The sequence below is a fragment of the Lepus europaeus genome, chromosome 3 (assembly GCF_033115175.1).
Source record: "Lepus europaeus isolate LE1 chromosome 3, mLepTim1.pri, whole genome shotgun sequence".
Lineage (NCBI taxonomy): Eukaryota > Metazoa > Chordata > Mammalia > Lagomorpha > Leporidae > Lepus > Lepus europaeus.
In genome coordinates this window covers 53,236,139-53,251,932 of record NC_084829.1, presented here as the reverse complement: position 1 = coordinate 53,251,932, position 15,794 = coordinate 53,236,139, and the positions used below count along the sequence as shown (strand labels likewise).

The window sequence follows — 15,794 nt, the reverse complement described above, 5'->3', positions numbered from 1 at the left end:
CACCATGAATAGATACACAATGATCAAGCAGCTTGGGGATGGGACCTACGGTTCCGTCCTGTTGGGAAGAAGCATTGAGTCTGGGGAACTTATTGCTATCAAAAAGTGAGTCTTATCCTCCACTTTCGTGAATTCATCTTCCACTATATGTTGTCATGATATTTTTAACTTCACTCTCTCCGTTACCCATCTTTGAAATATTTCTAAAGGGGAGTGAGTGGGGGGTGTAGAGAAAAACCTTAGATAATCGGATCTGTGGCTGTAATGCTCATGTTGGAGGTCATAAAACATTCCTGCTTTAGACTTGCCACTGTGCATGTAGCACTAGTTTTCAAAGTGTTTTCTTGTATTGTGAGGTGGAGTTGAGCAGGTTGAACATCATTTTACAGGAGAGGAAACTGAAACTCTGAGAAATGAAGTGGCTTAATTGGGGTCATTTATTCAAGTGGTGGTCTCGTGACTGCTGTCCTGGACGCCGGCTTCACTTGGTCATTGCAGCCCGAGTCCAGACCCATTCTATTAGTTAATTGTTACTGCATAAAAATTCACTCCAAGATGTAGTGGCTCAACATAGCACACACTTACTGTCTCTCAGTTCCTGTGGATCAGGAGCCCAGCCACAGCTTAGCTGAATTCTGTGCTTCAGGGTCAGCACAGCATGCAGCTGCATTCAATGTGTTAGCTAGCACAGGGGGTTCATCTAAAGACTGGACTGGGAAAGGGCCCATTTTTTTTTTTTTTTTTAACTAAGTCACTGAATTGTGGTCAGCATTCAGTACCTTGAAGTTTGTTGAATCAAGGGCGTCAGTTGCCTACTGGCTGTTGGCTGGAGGTAGCTCACTACATGGCAACTATCCTCATCAAGGCATGGCAGTCAAGAAAATATGAAGAGTCTTCCATAAAGATGGAAGTCATCGTTTTGCTTTTGTTAGCTAGTCAGAGTAGTGACATCTTGCAGTTGTTGCAGTCTATCCGTTAGAAGTGGGTCATTGAAGAAGAGGTTATTCAAGGTTGTGAGTGCCAGGTGGTGGGCATATTTGAAAACTGTGTTAGAGTCTGTCTACTGTATCCATCTATGCCCAATTGCCTTCTCAGCATCTCCAATTGGATGTCCTGCAAACATTTTCAGATTCATCATGTATGAACTGAACTCATACTCAGCAAACTCTGTCTTGTGCCAACTTGATTCTCCTTCAGTGTGCCCTATGTTGATAAATGACACTACCATCCCTTCAAAACCTGGGAGTCTTCCTTGCTTCCCCTCCCCTTGTGTCCCACCTTTGGTCATTGAGTTCTGTTAACTCTACTAAATATTTATCTAATCCTTCTATTTTTTGTATTCCCATTGCTAACCTCCCATTCAACCAATTACCATTTACCATCTCAACTTAGTTCTCCATATGACTCTTGGCTTCCATTCTTTCCCCTGTTGATATCAGACTGAAAGGGTTATCTTAAGCACATGAATCTAATCAACTAAAGCCATTAGTGTCAGACACCCTTTTTGCCCTGCTGGCCCATCACACCCCCTTGTCCCATCTGCCTTCTGTGCAACTGTAGTATACAGTGCTGTGCCTGCCGCCGTGTCCCACCTCAGGTGTACCTGGAAGGCTGTCGACCAAGGTGCATTGTGCTCAGCTCCCTGAAAGTTCCTTAACGGGCCTGAGCCTCAGCTGCTCACCTGGACGTCAACCCAGTCAAGTGCCCTCTGTTGAGCTACGCATCTTTCTTTTCCCAGTTTTTCTGCTCTTTGCCCTGATTTCCTGGAATCACCTCTACACAATCTGTCTGCACCCAGGTCCTTGCTCAGGCTCTGCTTTTGCTGGAGTCCAAACTAAGCAGTGTCTTACTGTCAATTTTCCATGTGACCTCCAAGTAGCTGAATCATTTGGCCCCTGCCTGTTTTCTTCAACCTTGACTCCTATCCATTCATGTCTCCCACCTAGCTAAATTTTGTTCATCCCTCTCAGTTGAAAGATCACTCGTAGAGGGGTATTTCTCTGATATCCCAGAGCAGTTAGGTCCCCTCGAGTCCTTTCTCATAGTGCCCTTTACCTTCCCTTCATAGCATTTAGTACAGAAAATTATTGTCTGCCTCTTGCCACAGTGTCCATTCCTTGAAGGATGACTTCCTCATCATTGTATCCCTAGGGCTTGATGAAGCACCCGCCCACATAGAGGGGGCTAAATAATTGTATTTGGAACATGAGTAAAAGAATTGACCGTGGCACAAGAAAACACTGTGACAGGGACAGAGTGTCGCAGTAAGCTGGAGAGATGGAATTGAGTTTGTCGTTAGCCGGCAGTGAGACTGTGGGAGAATTGTGTACCTTCCCAGTTTCCTCCCCTGTCCCATTTGTTTCACAGGGCTGCTGAAAGACTCAGATCAGAGGGTGTGATGGAAATGCACTGAAATTTGGATTTCTGGTTAGCTAATAATGCTCTCTTTCTCTCCCCTCAGCCTCTAGACAAGGGGTTGGCAAACTTCTGTAAAGGGCTAGACAGTAAATATTTTAGGCTTTGCAGGCCATATGGTTTCTGTTGTAACAACTCAGTTCTACTATGTAGCGTGAAGGCAGCCACAGACAACACATAAATGAATGAGGGAGTTGTGGTTATGTTCCAATAAAACATCAACTATGGAAATTGAAATTTGGATTTCAGATCACTTTTACATGTCATCGTACATTATCCTTCTTTTGTTTTTCCCAACCATTTAAAAGTACACATGCTCTTCTTAGCTCATGGGCTATATAAAAACCGATGGTGGGATGGATTTGACCTGTGGGCTGTAATTTGCTGACCCCTGCCCTGGAGAGTCTATAACTGTGCTGTCCAAAATAGTAGTGTGTAACCATGTGTAGTAGTAACCATGTGTGTGTGGCATTAAAATTAAAATTTTCAATTAAAATTTAAAATTTCAGTTTCTATGTTGCATTAATTATATTTCAAATGCTCAATATCGCACGTGTCTTGTGGCTACCTTACCAGACAACACTGAACATTTCCGCCAACACAGTCTGTTGGACAGCTCAGGCTACATGGAGTCAGCCTGAGGAATTTCCCCCCAGGGCAAGTCAGCTAATTAGTGGTAGAACAAGACAGCAATCCAGGCCTCTTGTACTGTGCCATGCCATTGCTGATGGAAAATGTATGACTTAGGATTGATTGCACTGCCAGACTTTAAAATAAATGCTGTTTTGGGTAATGCAGGTTGAGCATCTCCAATCCAAAAATCTGAAATTTAAAATGCCCCTAACTCTGAGACTTTTTGAGCTCCTGTGTGGCACCACAAAAGAAAATTCCACACCTAATCTCATGTGACAAATCAAAATGCAGGCACAGTAAGAATATGTAAAATCTACCTCAGGCTATGCCTGTAAGATATGTATGGAACACAAATCAATTTCATGTTTCGATTTGGATCCCATCACTAAAATATCTCATGATGTATATTGCAAATATACTAAAACCTGAAAAAATTCTGAAATCCTTCTGGTCCCAGACATTTTCTATAAGTCCATCTTGCATATAAGTTTTCCCAACCTATATAATACTTGATAAAATTGAAACCAACTTTAAGCACTGTCCATTATATTCTGGAAAAAAAAAAAAAAGTTTAGCTTATTACTGAGAATAAGCATGTTATTTGTTTCTTTCTTCTCTTTTAGAATGAAAAGAAAGTTTTATTCCTGGGAGGAATGTATGAACCTTCGGGAGGTCAAGGTATTTATTAATATACCATGCAATAATTTATGTATGACTGATTAAAATATCTTAACATATGGTTAGATTTCTAATTCATATGGTCATTCCACTTGAAATTTTTGACTAAAAGTCCTAAAAAATGGCAGTTGACAACATTATATGGCTTATGACTGCATGTAGGAGATTGCTATGTTATTATATTGTGAATATATTGTTACTAGAAAACTCTTTAATGGATCTCTTATGTTAATATATTTCAATATAAGCAAATTGAATGTTGATTTAGTGAATTGTTATTACCTCTAAAGATGTTTTAATTATTAATGTAAAGGAATATCTATTTGTTGAGTTTTTTCCTAGATATAATAGTAGTACTTATTTTAGTTTCTTGCTCTAATAATTTGCAGTCTGCTATTGGTAATAAAAAGTTTTTAAAAGATTTATTTATTATTTTTAAAAATTTTTTTAAGAATTATTTATTTGAAAGTCAGAGTTACACAGAGAGAAGGAGAAGCAGAGAGAGAGGGAGGTCTCCCATTCTGCTGGTTCACTCCCCAAATAGCCGCAAGGGCCAGAAGCCAGGAGCCAGCAGCTTCTTCCGGGTCTCCCACATAGGTGCAGGGGCCCAAGGACTTAGGCCATCTTCTACTGCTTTCCCAGGCCATAGCAGAGAGCTGGATCAGAAGAGGAGCAGCCAGGACTCAAACTGGTGCCTATATGGGATGCCGGCACTTCAGGTCAGGGCGTTAACCCGCTGTGCCACAGCGCTGGCCCCCTACTTATTTATTTGAAAGGTAGAGTTACAGACGGAGGGAGAGACAGACAGACAGACAGAGACCTTCCACCCTCTGGTTCACTCCCCTGATGGCCGCAACGGCTAGGACTAGGCCAAGCTGGAGCCAGGAGCTTCTTCTGGGTCTCTCGTGTGAGTGGCAGGGGCCCAAACACTTGAGCCATCTTCTGCTGCTTTTCCTAAGCTATTAGCAAGGGGCTGGATTGGAAGTGGAGCAGCCGGGACATGAATTGGCACCCATATAGGATGCCAGCATTGCAGGCAGTAGCTTTAACGGCTACACTACAAACTACACCACAGACTCCCTTGTGGTGGGAGTTTGTTGATCAAGCTAGAATAGAGCTCTATTAGCATCACATAGGACATAGCTTCACTTTTATTCAGCCCCTGATTGGAGCCATTCCATTTCTTTTCCCCTGCCCGCCTCTTCTCCGGATTCTTTCTCAGTTCTGCTGCTGTCTCCATCAGAGTAGATTGACCACTTTGTGTTTTACAAGTGTCATTCTCTTCCTGGTGCACTGCAGGAGCCTCTCAGCAGCTCTCAGTCTCTTCAGCAAGCCCTGCTTGGGACACCTCATAGAATACTGAACCCTCCTTCCTTTTCCTCCAAGGGGACCCGGGGCATGGCAGAGGGGTTAAACGTCTAGAGCAGGAATCTAAAACTTTTCCTATAAAGACCCAAGTAGTAAATCTTTTATGCTTCAGGGGCCAATAGGTCATAATAATGAGATTATTACATAAGTCCATACTCATAAAATTTTATTTGCAAAATGGAAAATATAATAGTGATCATTAAGTACAATTTTTGTATTATATGTCTTCCAATGAGGACAACGGCATTCTAAGGACTCTGAGTGTTCCCTGTCATCAAACTGATTGCAGATATTCAGCTCTAAAAGCTATTCTTAGATCAGGGATCATACATAAAACAGGTGGTGGGCTGGATTTCACCCATGGGTTATAGTTTGCTAATCTCTTATCTAGAGAATAAATGCTCTGGAAGAACCTCAAACAGCAGAGATTAAAAACAAAGGATGATCCAAGGTCATTGGCTCTGTGTGGTTCTGAGAGATATCCTTGACTTGGATGTTAAACCTTTTCTTTTCTGTACAACTAACAGTACTCATTCTCATGAAAGGAACATTACTCATATGCACAGCTGAGAAAAACTATCAGCACATGGTGTCTTGGGAAACAAGTGGCTGCCTGGGCAAGAGAGTGGAAGGAACTGCTCCTCTAACTAATGACCACGACACTTCCCAGTCATTCTTCTTACCCATGCAGATGCTGCATCTGCTGCCTTCTGGGATTCTTCCATCTCTAGCTGACCTTTTCGATCCTCTGACAAATTTACACAGCACTGGACCACAGCCAACCAATGAATTCAGAGGGAAGGGGAAGAAAAAGGGGCAGAGAGGAGGCACCTTGCTGAGCAAGGTTCCTTGTCCGACTTTGCTGCCTGCTGACTCAGAAGGGGCAGGGAAAGGATCACTGTCACCATCACTCCCTGTGCCCTGCCGGCTCCTTAATCTCAGCAGTGAAAGGAAATGGAGGGGAAGCCTGCGCTTTGGAGTTGATTGTGGCACTGTCTTCTCACCTCCATGCCTGCCTGTCTGCCCGCCCGTGTCTTTCTCTGGAGAGCCTGTGTACTACAGGCAGTTTCTGCATCTGATAGCCAGCTGTGAGGAGGGGCATCCTTGCTCCTGAGATGTCATGGGGGGGGGGGGGGGGGATGGGACCTTGGGACAAATTTCTTTGAAGCTTGTTTTGTTTTTTGTTTTTTTAACTTTTTATTTAAGGAATACAAACTTCATGCATTTCCTAAGCACGACTTCAGGAATATAGCAATTCTTCCCACCATACCTGCCCTCCCACTACTCCTCCTCCTCCCTCTCCCATTCCCAGTCCCATTTTCCACTAAAATCCATTTTTTACTAACTTTGTTCACAGAAGACCAACTCTATATTAAGTGAAGAGTTCAACAATTTGCACACAAAAAAAATCAACTACAAAAAAACTGTTACTCAATAGTCGAGACAAGGGCTATTCAAAGTCATTGCATCTTGAAGTTAATTTCACTCAGCTTAATTGACTTTAAAGAAGCACCCAAGAATAATACATCTTTTGTGAGCACTTAGACATAATTATAATACATGAAGCATTGTTTTTTTTTTTTGACAGGCAGAGTGGACAGTGAGAGAGAGACAGAGAGAAAGGTCTTCCTTTTTGCCGTTGGTTCACCCTCCAATGGCCGCCGCGGTAGCGCGCTGCGGCCGGCGCACCGCGCTGTTCCGATGGCAGGAGCCAGGTGCTTCTCCTGGTCTCCCATGGGGTGCAGGGCCCAAGCACTTGGGCCATCCTCCACTGCACTCCCTGGCCACAGCAGAGAGCTGGCCTGGAAGAGGGGCAACCGGGACAGGATCGGTGCCCCGACCGGGACTAGAACCCGGTGTGCCGGCGCCGCAAGGCGGAGGATTAGCCTGTTGAGCCACGGCGCCGGCCAAGCATTGGTTTTTGTGACATGTTCTAGATGCCATTCTGAGGTACTAGGCTGCCTGTGTCCTGCCTACTCTTTTCACTGCTGTCTTTTTTTTTTTTTTTTTAACCATCTTAACTTCTATCCTTACAGCCTTACTCCAACTATTGCCCTCCTCCTCATACCTTTAAACTCTTCCTTTCCAGTGGCTCCCTCTCTTTAATCTGTGATTGTGACTGCCAAACTCATCCAGAAACCTCTCAGCCCTCTCCCCCATTGAGCTTTTTCCTTTTGTTGCTTTCCCTTCCAGACATTCCTTCAGCACCATTGTCTTCAACCTAATCAGATCAGACACCTCCCTCCGCAATTCTCGGGAAGCTGGCGGATTTGCCAGATGAGTGTACGTCTGGCATCCACACTGGCTGTGCCCTGCCCACTTTTCCAGCCGCAGTCTTCCTCCTTCGGAGCCAGGCCTGGGCAGTTCTCCTCCTGCGGCCCCCAGACGACAGTCCGCTACTGCATCTCCACACCTTGCCTTGGCAGGCTCGCCTTCTGGTGAAGCATGTCCTTCCCAGTGAATTTTTCTGGGTGTAACTCCTCCTTCCAGGCACATCTCGCGAGATGCCCTCACCACTCAGTGTTTACTCCTGCTTGAACAATCTCTGGTGTTTCTTGTTCCTGTGCTTCCTTTGACAGTTAACATAACAATATCTTTCTTATTCTCTTCTGTACCTGTTGTATTCACTAAGAGCAGGCACTGAGTCTTAGGTGCCAGGGTATCCTTGGGGCCCAGTAAGTTGTAGTTTTATTATTGTCGTGAGCCATATAATGACATTTTGGTCAACAAGGGATCACGCATACAGTGCTGTCAGAACATTGTAATGGAGCTGAAAAATTCCGATTGCCTATTTTTCCTGTACCTTCTCTGTGTACAAGTACATACATACTGTTGCTGTACTTGCTGAAATACTTACAGGTGTGTGGTCTAGGAGCTATAGGCTTAACCACACGGCCCAGGTGTGTAGTATGCCATATGACCTAGGTTTGTGTAAGTAGGCTCTCTGATGTCCTCACAGCCATGAAATCCCGAACAGCATATTTCTCAGATCTTATTACTGTGGTTAAGTGACATTTCTCTGTGATTCAGGAATTTGATCAATCCCCAAGGTGGGCAGAACTGATAATATCCTACTGCCACTTTCATCCGTGGGGTTAACCATTTGCCACTTGGACCTCTGCTTATCTGCTGTGATACACCTGACCTGCCTTTCCTCCTCCTTAGGAGACCTTCCCTGAGCCAAAATAAGATGCTTTCCTAGAAATGTATCTCTGTAAAGTGAGCCGCACGGAGTCCCCACACAAAATGAATTCTTTTTGTATTAAATGAATATAGTCGTTAACTTGCTCATGAGATTCTCTTAGAAGCAAGAGCTGTGAGCCAGTCTTCGATTTGGGCCAGTAATTCGTGCTTGAAACACACTCAGGCTAAGAACCGAAGGTCCCCTACTTCTTGCCTGGAATCCTTTTCAGGAAAAGCCCTGGGTCGACTTCATTTTTCTGAGTGCTTTTGCCTCAAGGCTGCTCGCTGAGGGCTATCTCAGCCATTGCTTTTGATGCATTTTAAGCAAACAGGCAGAAAAGATGGCCGCAGCCAGTGAGAATCAGTGAATATTAACATGTTAGGCAATGTTTGTGTTTGTTACTCATGGGGAACCAGGAATCCAACCAACCAAAAGAAGTCATCAGCGCAGTTGTGTCATTCTAGAAGATTCTGGCCAAGGCTGCTGAGCATTTCCTGCCAGAAAAGTGTCCTGGCGGGAACTTGGTGTTCAGGGAGGAGGCTCCAGAGCAGTCTGATTTTGTTCTCAGTCACAACCATATTTTCTCTCCTCTCCCCCTGTTGCTTAAAGTCACTTGATCATGTTACATTCCCAAGCTCTGGCCGTTAGGTACGTACCGTATTACCGAGCATCCTTCTGATTTCAGTGCCCATTTTAACACTTTCATCTTGCTGTATAAAAGGGATATTCTTTTTCCAGAAATTTAAAGATAAAGAAGGCTTTGCCACTTACATTGGACTCATTTCTCCATGAGAACAAAGCTTTTTAAATTAAAGGGTTTAGGGTGGTTGTTGTGGTGCAGTGAATTAAGCTGCTGCTTGGGACACCCACATCTTCATATCAGAGTGCTTAGGATTGAGCCGTACTTTCAGTTTTGATCCAGCCCCCTGCTAGTGCACACGCAAGGAGACAGCAGATGGTGCCTGATGTACTTGGGTCTCTGTCATCCAGGTGAGAAACCTGGATGGAGTTCCTGGCTCTTGGCTTCTGCCTTGTCCAGCCCTGGCTGTTGTAGGTGTTTGGGGAGTGAATCAGTGGATAGAAGATCTCCATCTCTTTCTGTCTTGCTCTGCCTTTCAAATAAATAAAATAAAGATAAACGAATTAAAGGGCTTAACTTACTTTCCAAAGTGATTGTTGAACACTTCCTTGAAGGAGAGACAGTCCATCAAATTGTGATAGTTTGGCAAACAGACCAACAGTTGAGTATCTCTGTTTGTTGACCATAAGCAGGATTATTATTCACTAACACAAAAGTGTTCCTCATTGAGAGAACTGATGATGCAAATAGAAACGAGTGCATGAGTGGCCGCACTCACATACTCCAGGAAGAGGGAACTCCTTAAGTGTGGGTGTGAGTGATCAGAAGGCCAGGCTCTGTGTTCTCAGCCGCCCTCTGATTCCTGTCCATTGCCTGACTTTTCTGCCTTTGTTACCTTGGAGGCAGAGAGACTGCTCTCATCTACCTTCTGGGTCTTTCCAATGCAACATCTCCTTTCCTCCTCTGTAGTTAAAACTCATATTGTAAGAATGAGCATTCTGTGTTTTGGGGACACACATGAGTCAGACAAAAGCCCTGAGAATCAGGCTGTCAGGCTCAGTTTGTTTGAACAATTTTCCTATTCAAAGTGGATGGAAACTAGTGCTCTCAGCCCAGAGCAGCTGCACTCTCCAGTGTTAGAAAAAAGCCAGAGCCTCCTTCATTGGTTTCTCTCTGGCCACTTCCACAGGCTGAATTTTATCATCAGGAGGGAGTGGGCTTAAAATAGCCCTGGCATATTGCCTGATGCTGGGGATGGCCTCAAACGCCAGTTACTGGTCAAATGCTTTTTTTTCTAGCCAGTTCATTAAAATAGTTTTGTATTTTTTTTTTTTAGATAAAGTTACTATTGATTTCAGAGAAATAATGTTTTAACAGTCAATAAAATAGAATGTATGACATTTCCATAGTTCTAACATTGGGTGTTTCTTCCTAAGTATACACAGGTTACTTTTTCAGCAGCAGCTTTTCTCTAATTTTTGTGTGTTTTTCCTTCCTTACCTTCCAGTCATTAAAGAAGCTCAACCATGCCAATGTAGTAAAATTAAAAGAAGTTATCAGGGAAAATGATCATCTTTATTTTATCTTCGAGTACATGAAGGAAAATCTTTACCAGCTTATTAAAGAAAGGTATAGTTTGCTCATGACGATCTTAGAAATAAAGATTGTGAAGTGGATGTGTTTTCTTTCTGCTTTTGTTCATTGCACTCTCGCAGTTCTTTCTGTGCTCCTGGGCATCTGTTGTAAGCTGCTGGCTGGAAAAGAGGCCCAACCCACATTCCTGCTCTGGAGGCCTTCTGGTAGCCTCAGGGAAGCTACGTGCAGTGCAGCTGCTTTCCTGTTTTAAAGGCTTCTTCACCCAAAGAAGCTCACAGATCTCACAGTCCCAATGCAGTTCTCCACTCCTGTGTGTAGCATAGCAACTACAAGTCAGGGGCCTGCACGCTTTGTTTGTTTTGAGACTTTTTCTGTTGAAAAGTTCTAGACTCGTTTCAGTTCCTGTCATGCCACAGCATTCAGGTACTTGCATGCTGGGAAGAGGAGACTGATGAGGAACTTAGCCTGCTATGATAATTTTGAACTTTAGAAATGAACCACAGGGAGCCTCCAGGGCATGCTTTCATGGTGGCAGAATGAATGCCATTCACAGCATCTCTCAGAGCAACTTGAGTGAACAAATACCATCTTCAAGGTCAATAACTGCAGTGAAACCATGTGGTTTGCCCAACCAGGGGGAAAATATTAGCATCCACTGTATCTCATAAGCTCTCATCTGGATGACCTTAAGTTTTCCCCACTAACATTGTTTTTGAAGTTTCAGTTCATATCATGAAGGAGACCTTTAGATTTTTATGTGCTGTGTTAGAGGGAATGATTTTGTATTGTTTACTATAAAATGTGTAATACTTTCTCCTTTGTAACATGTTTAGTATTTATAAGATAACTCCCCTATATGAGCAAATGGTTGTTTTTCTTTACTATTTACTACCAAAGGATCTGGTAAAAAAAATTAGTGTATAAGTGAATGTTTTCTTACTTTCTTACTGTTTAACCAGTGCAACATGTAAGCGGCATTTGTTTTCATAGGTCAGCCTGAATTGATCACTTTTCTTTTCCTGTGTCCCATACAGGAATAAGTTATTTCCTGAGTCGTCTATCAGGAATATCATGTTTCAGATCCTGCAAGGACTTGCCTTTATTCACAAACATGGTAGGTGATCTGTAGGATTGTATGTTTGAACAGCAGTGAAATGTTGTCAAGTCAGAAGCGTTCATGTCTTCTGGAACTGACTCCCAGAAAAGGCTAAAGAATGAAGAGGTTGACAGTGGGTTTTGGAATATGTTGTGTTTTGTAACTTGATTTCTGAATATCCCTTGCTATTCGTCTTGCCTGTGTGTTTTCATTCTTTAGGCTTTAACATTAAAATGTTAGTTATAGATCTCAGAATGATTCCTGACCATTAACTGGTACATTAACGAGAAACCCAAGATTAGAATTCTGAGAAGCTCCATGTATGAATTTTAACCCACCAACTAGTATCACTTCACTGTCTTCTCATTTTCCTAAGGTACAGTAGTCTCCCTGTATCCACAGTTTTGCTCTGTGTGGCTTCAGTTACCCATAGTCAACCATAGTACATAAGAAACGTTGAAAGAGATCACATCCACATAACTTCTATTACAGCATGTTGTTATAATTGCTGTATTTTGTTATCAGTTTCTGTTGTTAATCTCTTATTGTGCCTCATTTATAAATTAAACTTTATCATAGGTATTATGTATAGGAAAAAACATAGCCTGTATAAAGTTTGAATCCGTTCTCTCAGGCATCCACTGGGCCCCTTGGAACTATCTCTTTTGGGGGCTAAAATATTTACATTCCCACTTGTTTCCAAAGAGCTTTAATGTGGTTCAAACAGAATTCATGCAACAGGGAAAATAAAACAAGTTAAAAATCAGTAAACTAAAAAAAAAAGGGGGGGGGGAATGAGGGGGACAATGGCAAAGCTATGGATATAGCCAGGGGAGAGATTAGTCCTCAAAATGCATGTCAGCAAATTTCATTTTAGTAGAAGAAGCAGGCTACAGATTTGATTTTTGTGTTTGTTGTCAGACCATGAAAAATGTGAAACAGGATCAGTTACAACACAGGTAGTTTCTCTGAGGTAAAAAGCAGTTGCCCAAGAATAGCAGAGCTAATCTTGATTCTGAGATTAGAGAGAAGTTTCTGGTCATGTCCCTTTAGAGGTGACAGTAGGTAGTGTGACTTCTTTCTAAACACAGAAGCAGATTATATAGGGCAGTTTCATTCCGTATTCCTCAGGTAGGCCAGTTACATCACCTGGTCAGAGGAAAAACTGCTACTGAGGCCCAGTATGGTTTGCTGTGGACATGGCCTGGCGACTCTAGGGAGAGATGAGTATCCAGAGAAACAGATGGCCACATAGCCTTCAGGCAGTGTCTGTCCCTCTTTTTTCCTCACTGAGCTTTTGAAAGGTTTTAAGCAACCATGGGGTTGAGGTTATATTTTTTTCTCCAGCAGCTAGCTGGAGCATTGCCAATCTTTGCTACTGACTGGACATAGACCCAGTTGGATCAATATCTTCTTGTAAACACAGAGCTGCCAGATACATGAAGCCATGGGTGAAGCCAAAGGTCCCCTCAGATGTCATTTGAGGTCTTTTTAACATACAGATAGAAGAGCAAAGCAACCGGCTTTGCACAGGCAGAAATCCATTGTCAGTCTAAAGACATTGTTGGTATTGAAATGTTGTGCCAACAAATGAGCTTTATTGCTTAGCGAGGAGGCTTAATGGCTTGAAGCCAGTTCAGATTTGACATGAATTGCCAATGAGTAGAAAAGACTTGGTGTATACCTGGATTGTTACCCACCTGCTTTTTACCCTTAAGTAATTCCTCACGGTTGGAGACTAAATGGAGCACAAACAGACAAAGACTATCTGTGCAAATCCCTGTCAGCTTCTGGTACATGCTGAGTAATCAGCATGGACATTTGAAGACTGAGTCAGATTGTGAGCCAATTCTAGAAAAAAAGTTCCTGTTACTTCTTTTTTTTTTTTTTTTTTAAGGTTTTATTTATTTATTTGAGAGATAGAGTTACAGGCAGTGAGAGGGAACAGAGAGAAAAGTCTTCGATCCACTGGTTCACTCCCCAGATGGCCGCAATGGCCAGAGCTGTGCCGACCCAAAGCCAGGAGCCAGCACCTTCTTCCGGGTCTCCCACGTGGATGCAGTGGGCCTTCTTCTCCTGTTTTCCCAGGCCATAGCAGAGAGCTGGATTGGAAGAGGAGCAGCCATATGGGTTGCCAGCACTGCAGGCAGAGGATTAACCTTCTGAGCCACATTGCTGTCCCTCCTGGTTACTTCTGATTGTACAAGTAGTTTATGTCCATCTGCTTTCCTGGAAAAACCTGTGTATTCTCAAAGACAACAAGAGAATAAGAGGTGAAGAAAATCATAATTGTAAATAGGATAGATACTAATTTTATAACCCCTATTCCATTTTTATTGACAAGTGATTTTTGAAAGCTTTTTATGATTTTTCATGTGGAATTGATTTGACTTTAAATGCACTAGTGACTCCGCATTATTTCTTCTATCCAGTAATAACGAAAAATATCTAAAACACTCCACAGACTTGTCTCTTCCCTTGGAGCTCATTCTCACTGTGACAAGGTGCGTTCTGCCCCCAGGGAGCAGGCTCCTTTGAGAGCGAACAGTGCTGCAGGTAGTTGCTATGGTCATACTTCGCGTCGCTGAGTATTTTACCCACACAGGGAGTAGCAACTACTTGGTGCTTATTAGGCAATGCCAAAGCATATGTACTTTGTAGGAATTAAACAGTTAACTCAAACTGTCTCTTTCATCCTTGACCTGCCCTTAAAAATACCCAGATACCCATGCAGGTAACAGAATGTATTGATTAGCTGGAAGGACAGGACAATGTTATGTGGCAAGAGGTGATTCTCTGCTTTTGTGTTTCACCACTGACTTACCATGCATGACCCTGAGATAGTCCCTTGCTTTTTGGTTCTTTGCTGTCCTCTTAGCTTTCTTGGTAAAAGCACTGTGGGCTTAAGTTCAGGAATATCTGTTCAATTGCAGTTCCCACAATGGGAAGGCATGCTCTATAAAGTCATAGCATTCAAATATTGTTTTTTTCCATGTAATCATATCAGAGCCGCATGTAAAAGAATGTGGTAGAAAGTACAGAAAGCCTTCATTGTAGCTTCCTTTATTTATTTATTTATTTATTTACCCAAGGGTTATTAATGAGAAAGTATGTGCAACAAATTTTCTGCCAGTGTGAAAAGGAAAATCCCTGTTTCTTGATTGGCATGTGGGACCCTGCAATTAAGTTGAAGGTTTGGTCTGTCTTCTGGAAGCCAAACAGTTTTGAACAAAAAGATTCTTACCATCAGAGCACTTGGCTGTTGCATGATTGGGAATGACCTCGCTACAAAGTTTGTTTGTTTTTTTGTTTTGTTTTTTGTTTTCAAATTTATTTATTTATTTGAAAGGCAGAGTTACAGAGAGGCAGAGGCAGAGAGAGCGAGATCTTCCATCCACTGGTTCACTCCCCAAATGGCCACAGCAGCCGGTACTGGGCTGATTCAAAGCCAGGAGCCTCTTCCAGGTCTCCCATGTGGGTGCAGGAGCCCAAGCACTTGGGCCATCTTCCACTGCTTTCCCAGACCATAGCAGGGAGCTGGATTGGAAGTGGAGCAGCCGGATCTTGAACCAGCACCTATATGCGATGCTGGCATTGCAGGCAGCAGCTTTATCTGCTGTGCCTCAGCACCGGCCCCCAAGGGTTTCCATTGTGACTGAGAACCCCGAGGAAGAAGCAGGCCACAGTGCACACATCAGCAGGATGTGGTAAACATCAGAATTTCAGTGCCACCTCAGGAGCCTTCATTCTTTCCTGCAGTAAGTGGAGCCGTGTCTGCCTGAGCACTTACCAGGCCACTGGGGCGGTCCATCGACACAGTTTTCTAGTAATAAGACTTGTGTTATTATACTACTGTGATATATTTCCTCTCATATGGACATAGTTGGGTTTAAAAAGTAACCATGTGACTGTAAGGGCCTTATGCCTTTAATTTCCAAGGAATAAAACTCATGGGTATAAAGTTGATAACAATTGCTATGTTATTCAGTAATTAACAGAGGGGTAGATTTATTCATGTATTTGTTATAAAGGCATATATTTGATAGTCTTAACAGACAACAGCATATGTCAACTGACAGATACAGTTCGTATCAGTTATTTTTTAAAGTCTGTTGCAGCTCATTTTTTCCCCTAGCTGATGTGGGCAATGAATATATCAATTTTTGATCCAGGTTCTTGTTTCTCGCAGAGATAGACATACTAAGTGGATACTGGGATGGTATGCAAATAGAAACACAGTTTAT

At 42.8% G+C, this 15,794-nt stretch overlaps 1 protein-coding gene across 1 annotated transcript in view; it reads left to right on the top strand.

The window, feature by feature from the left end:
- The first annotated feature begins 4 nt into the window (after positions 1-4).
- CILK1 (ciliogenesis associated kinase 1) overlaps positions 5-15,794 on the top strand; it is a 39,710-nt gene continuing 23,920 nt past the window's right edge. The window contains exons 1-4 of the mRNA XM_062186280.1: positions 5-105; positions 3,672-3,726; positions 10,366-10,487; positions 11,489-11,568. Coding sequence (XP_062042264.1) covers positions 5-105; positions 3,672-3,726; positions 10,366-10,487; positions 11,489-11,568 — 358 coding nt within the window. The remainder of the gene's footprint in view (positions 106-3,671; positions 3,727-10,365; positions 10,488-11,488; positions 11,569-15,794) is intronic.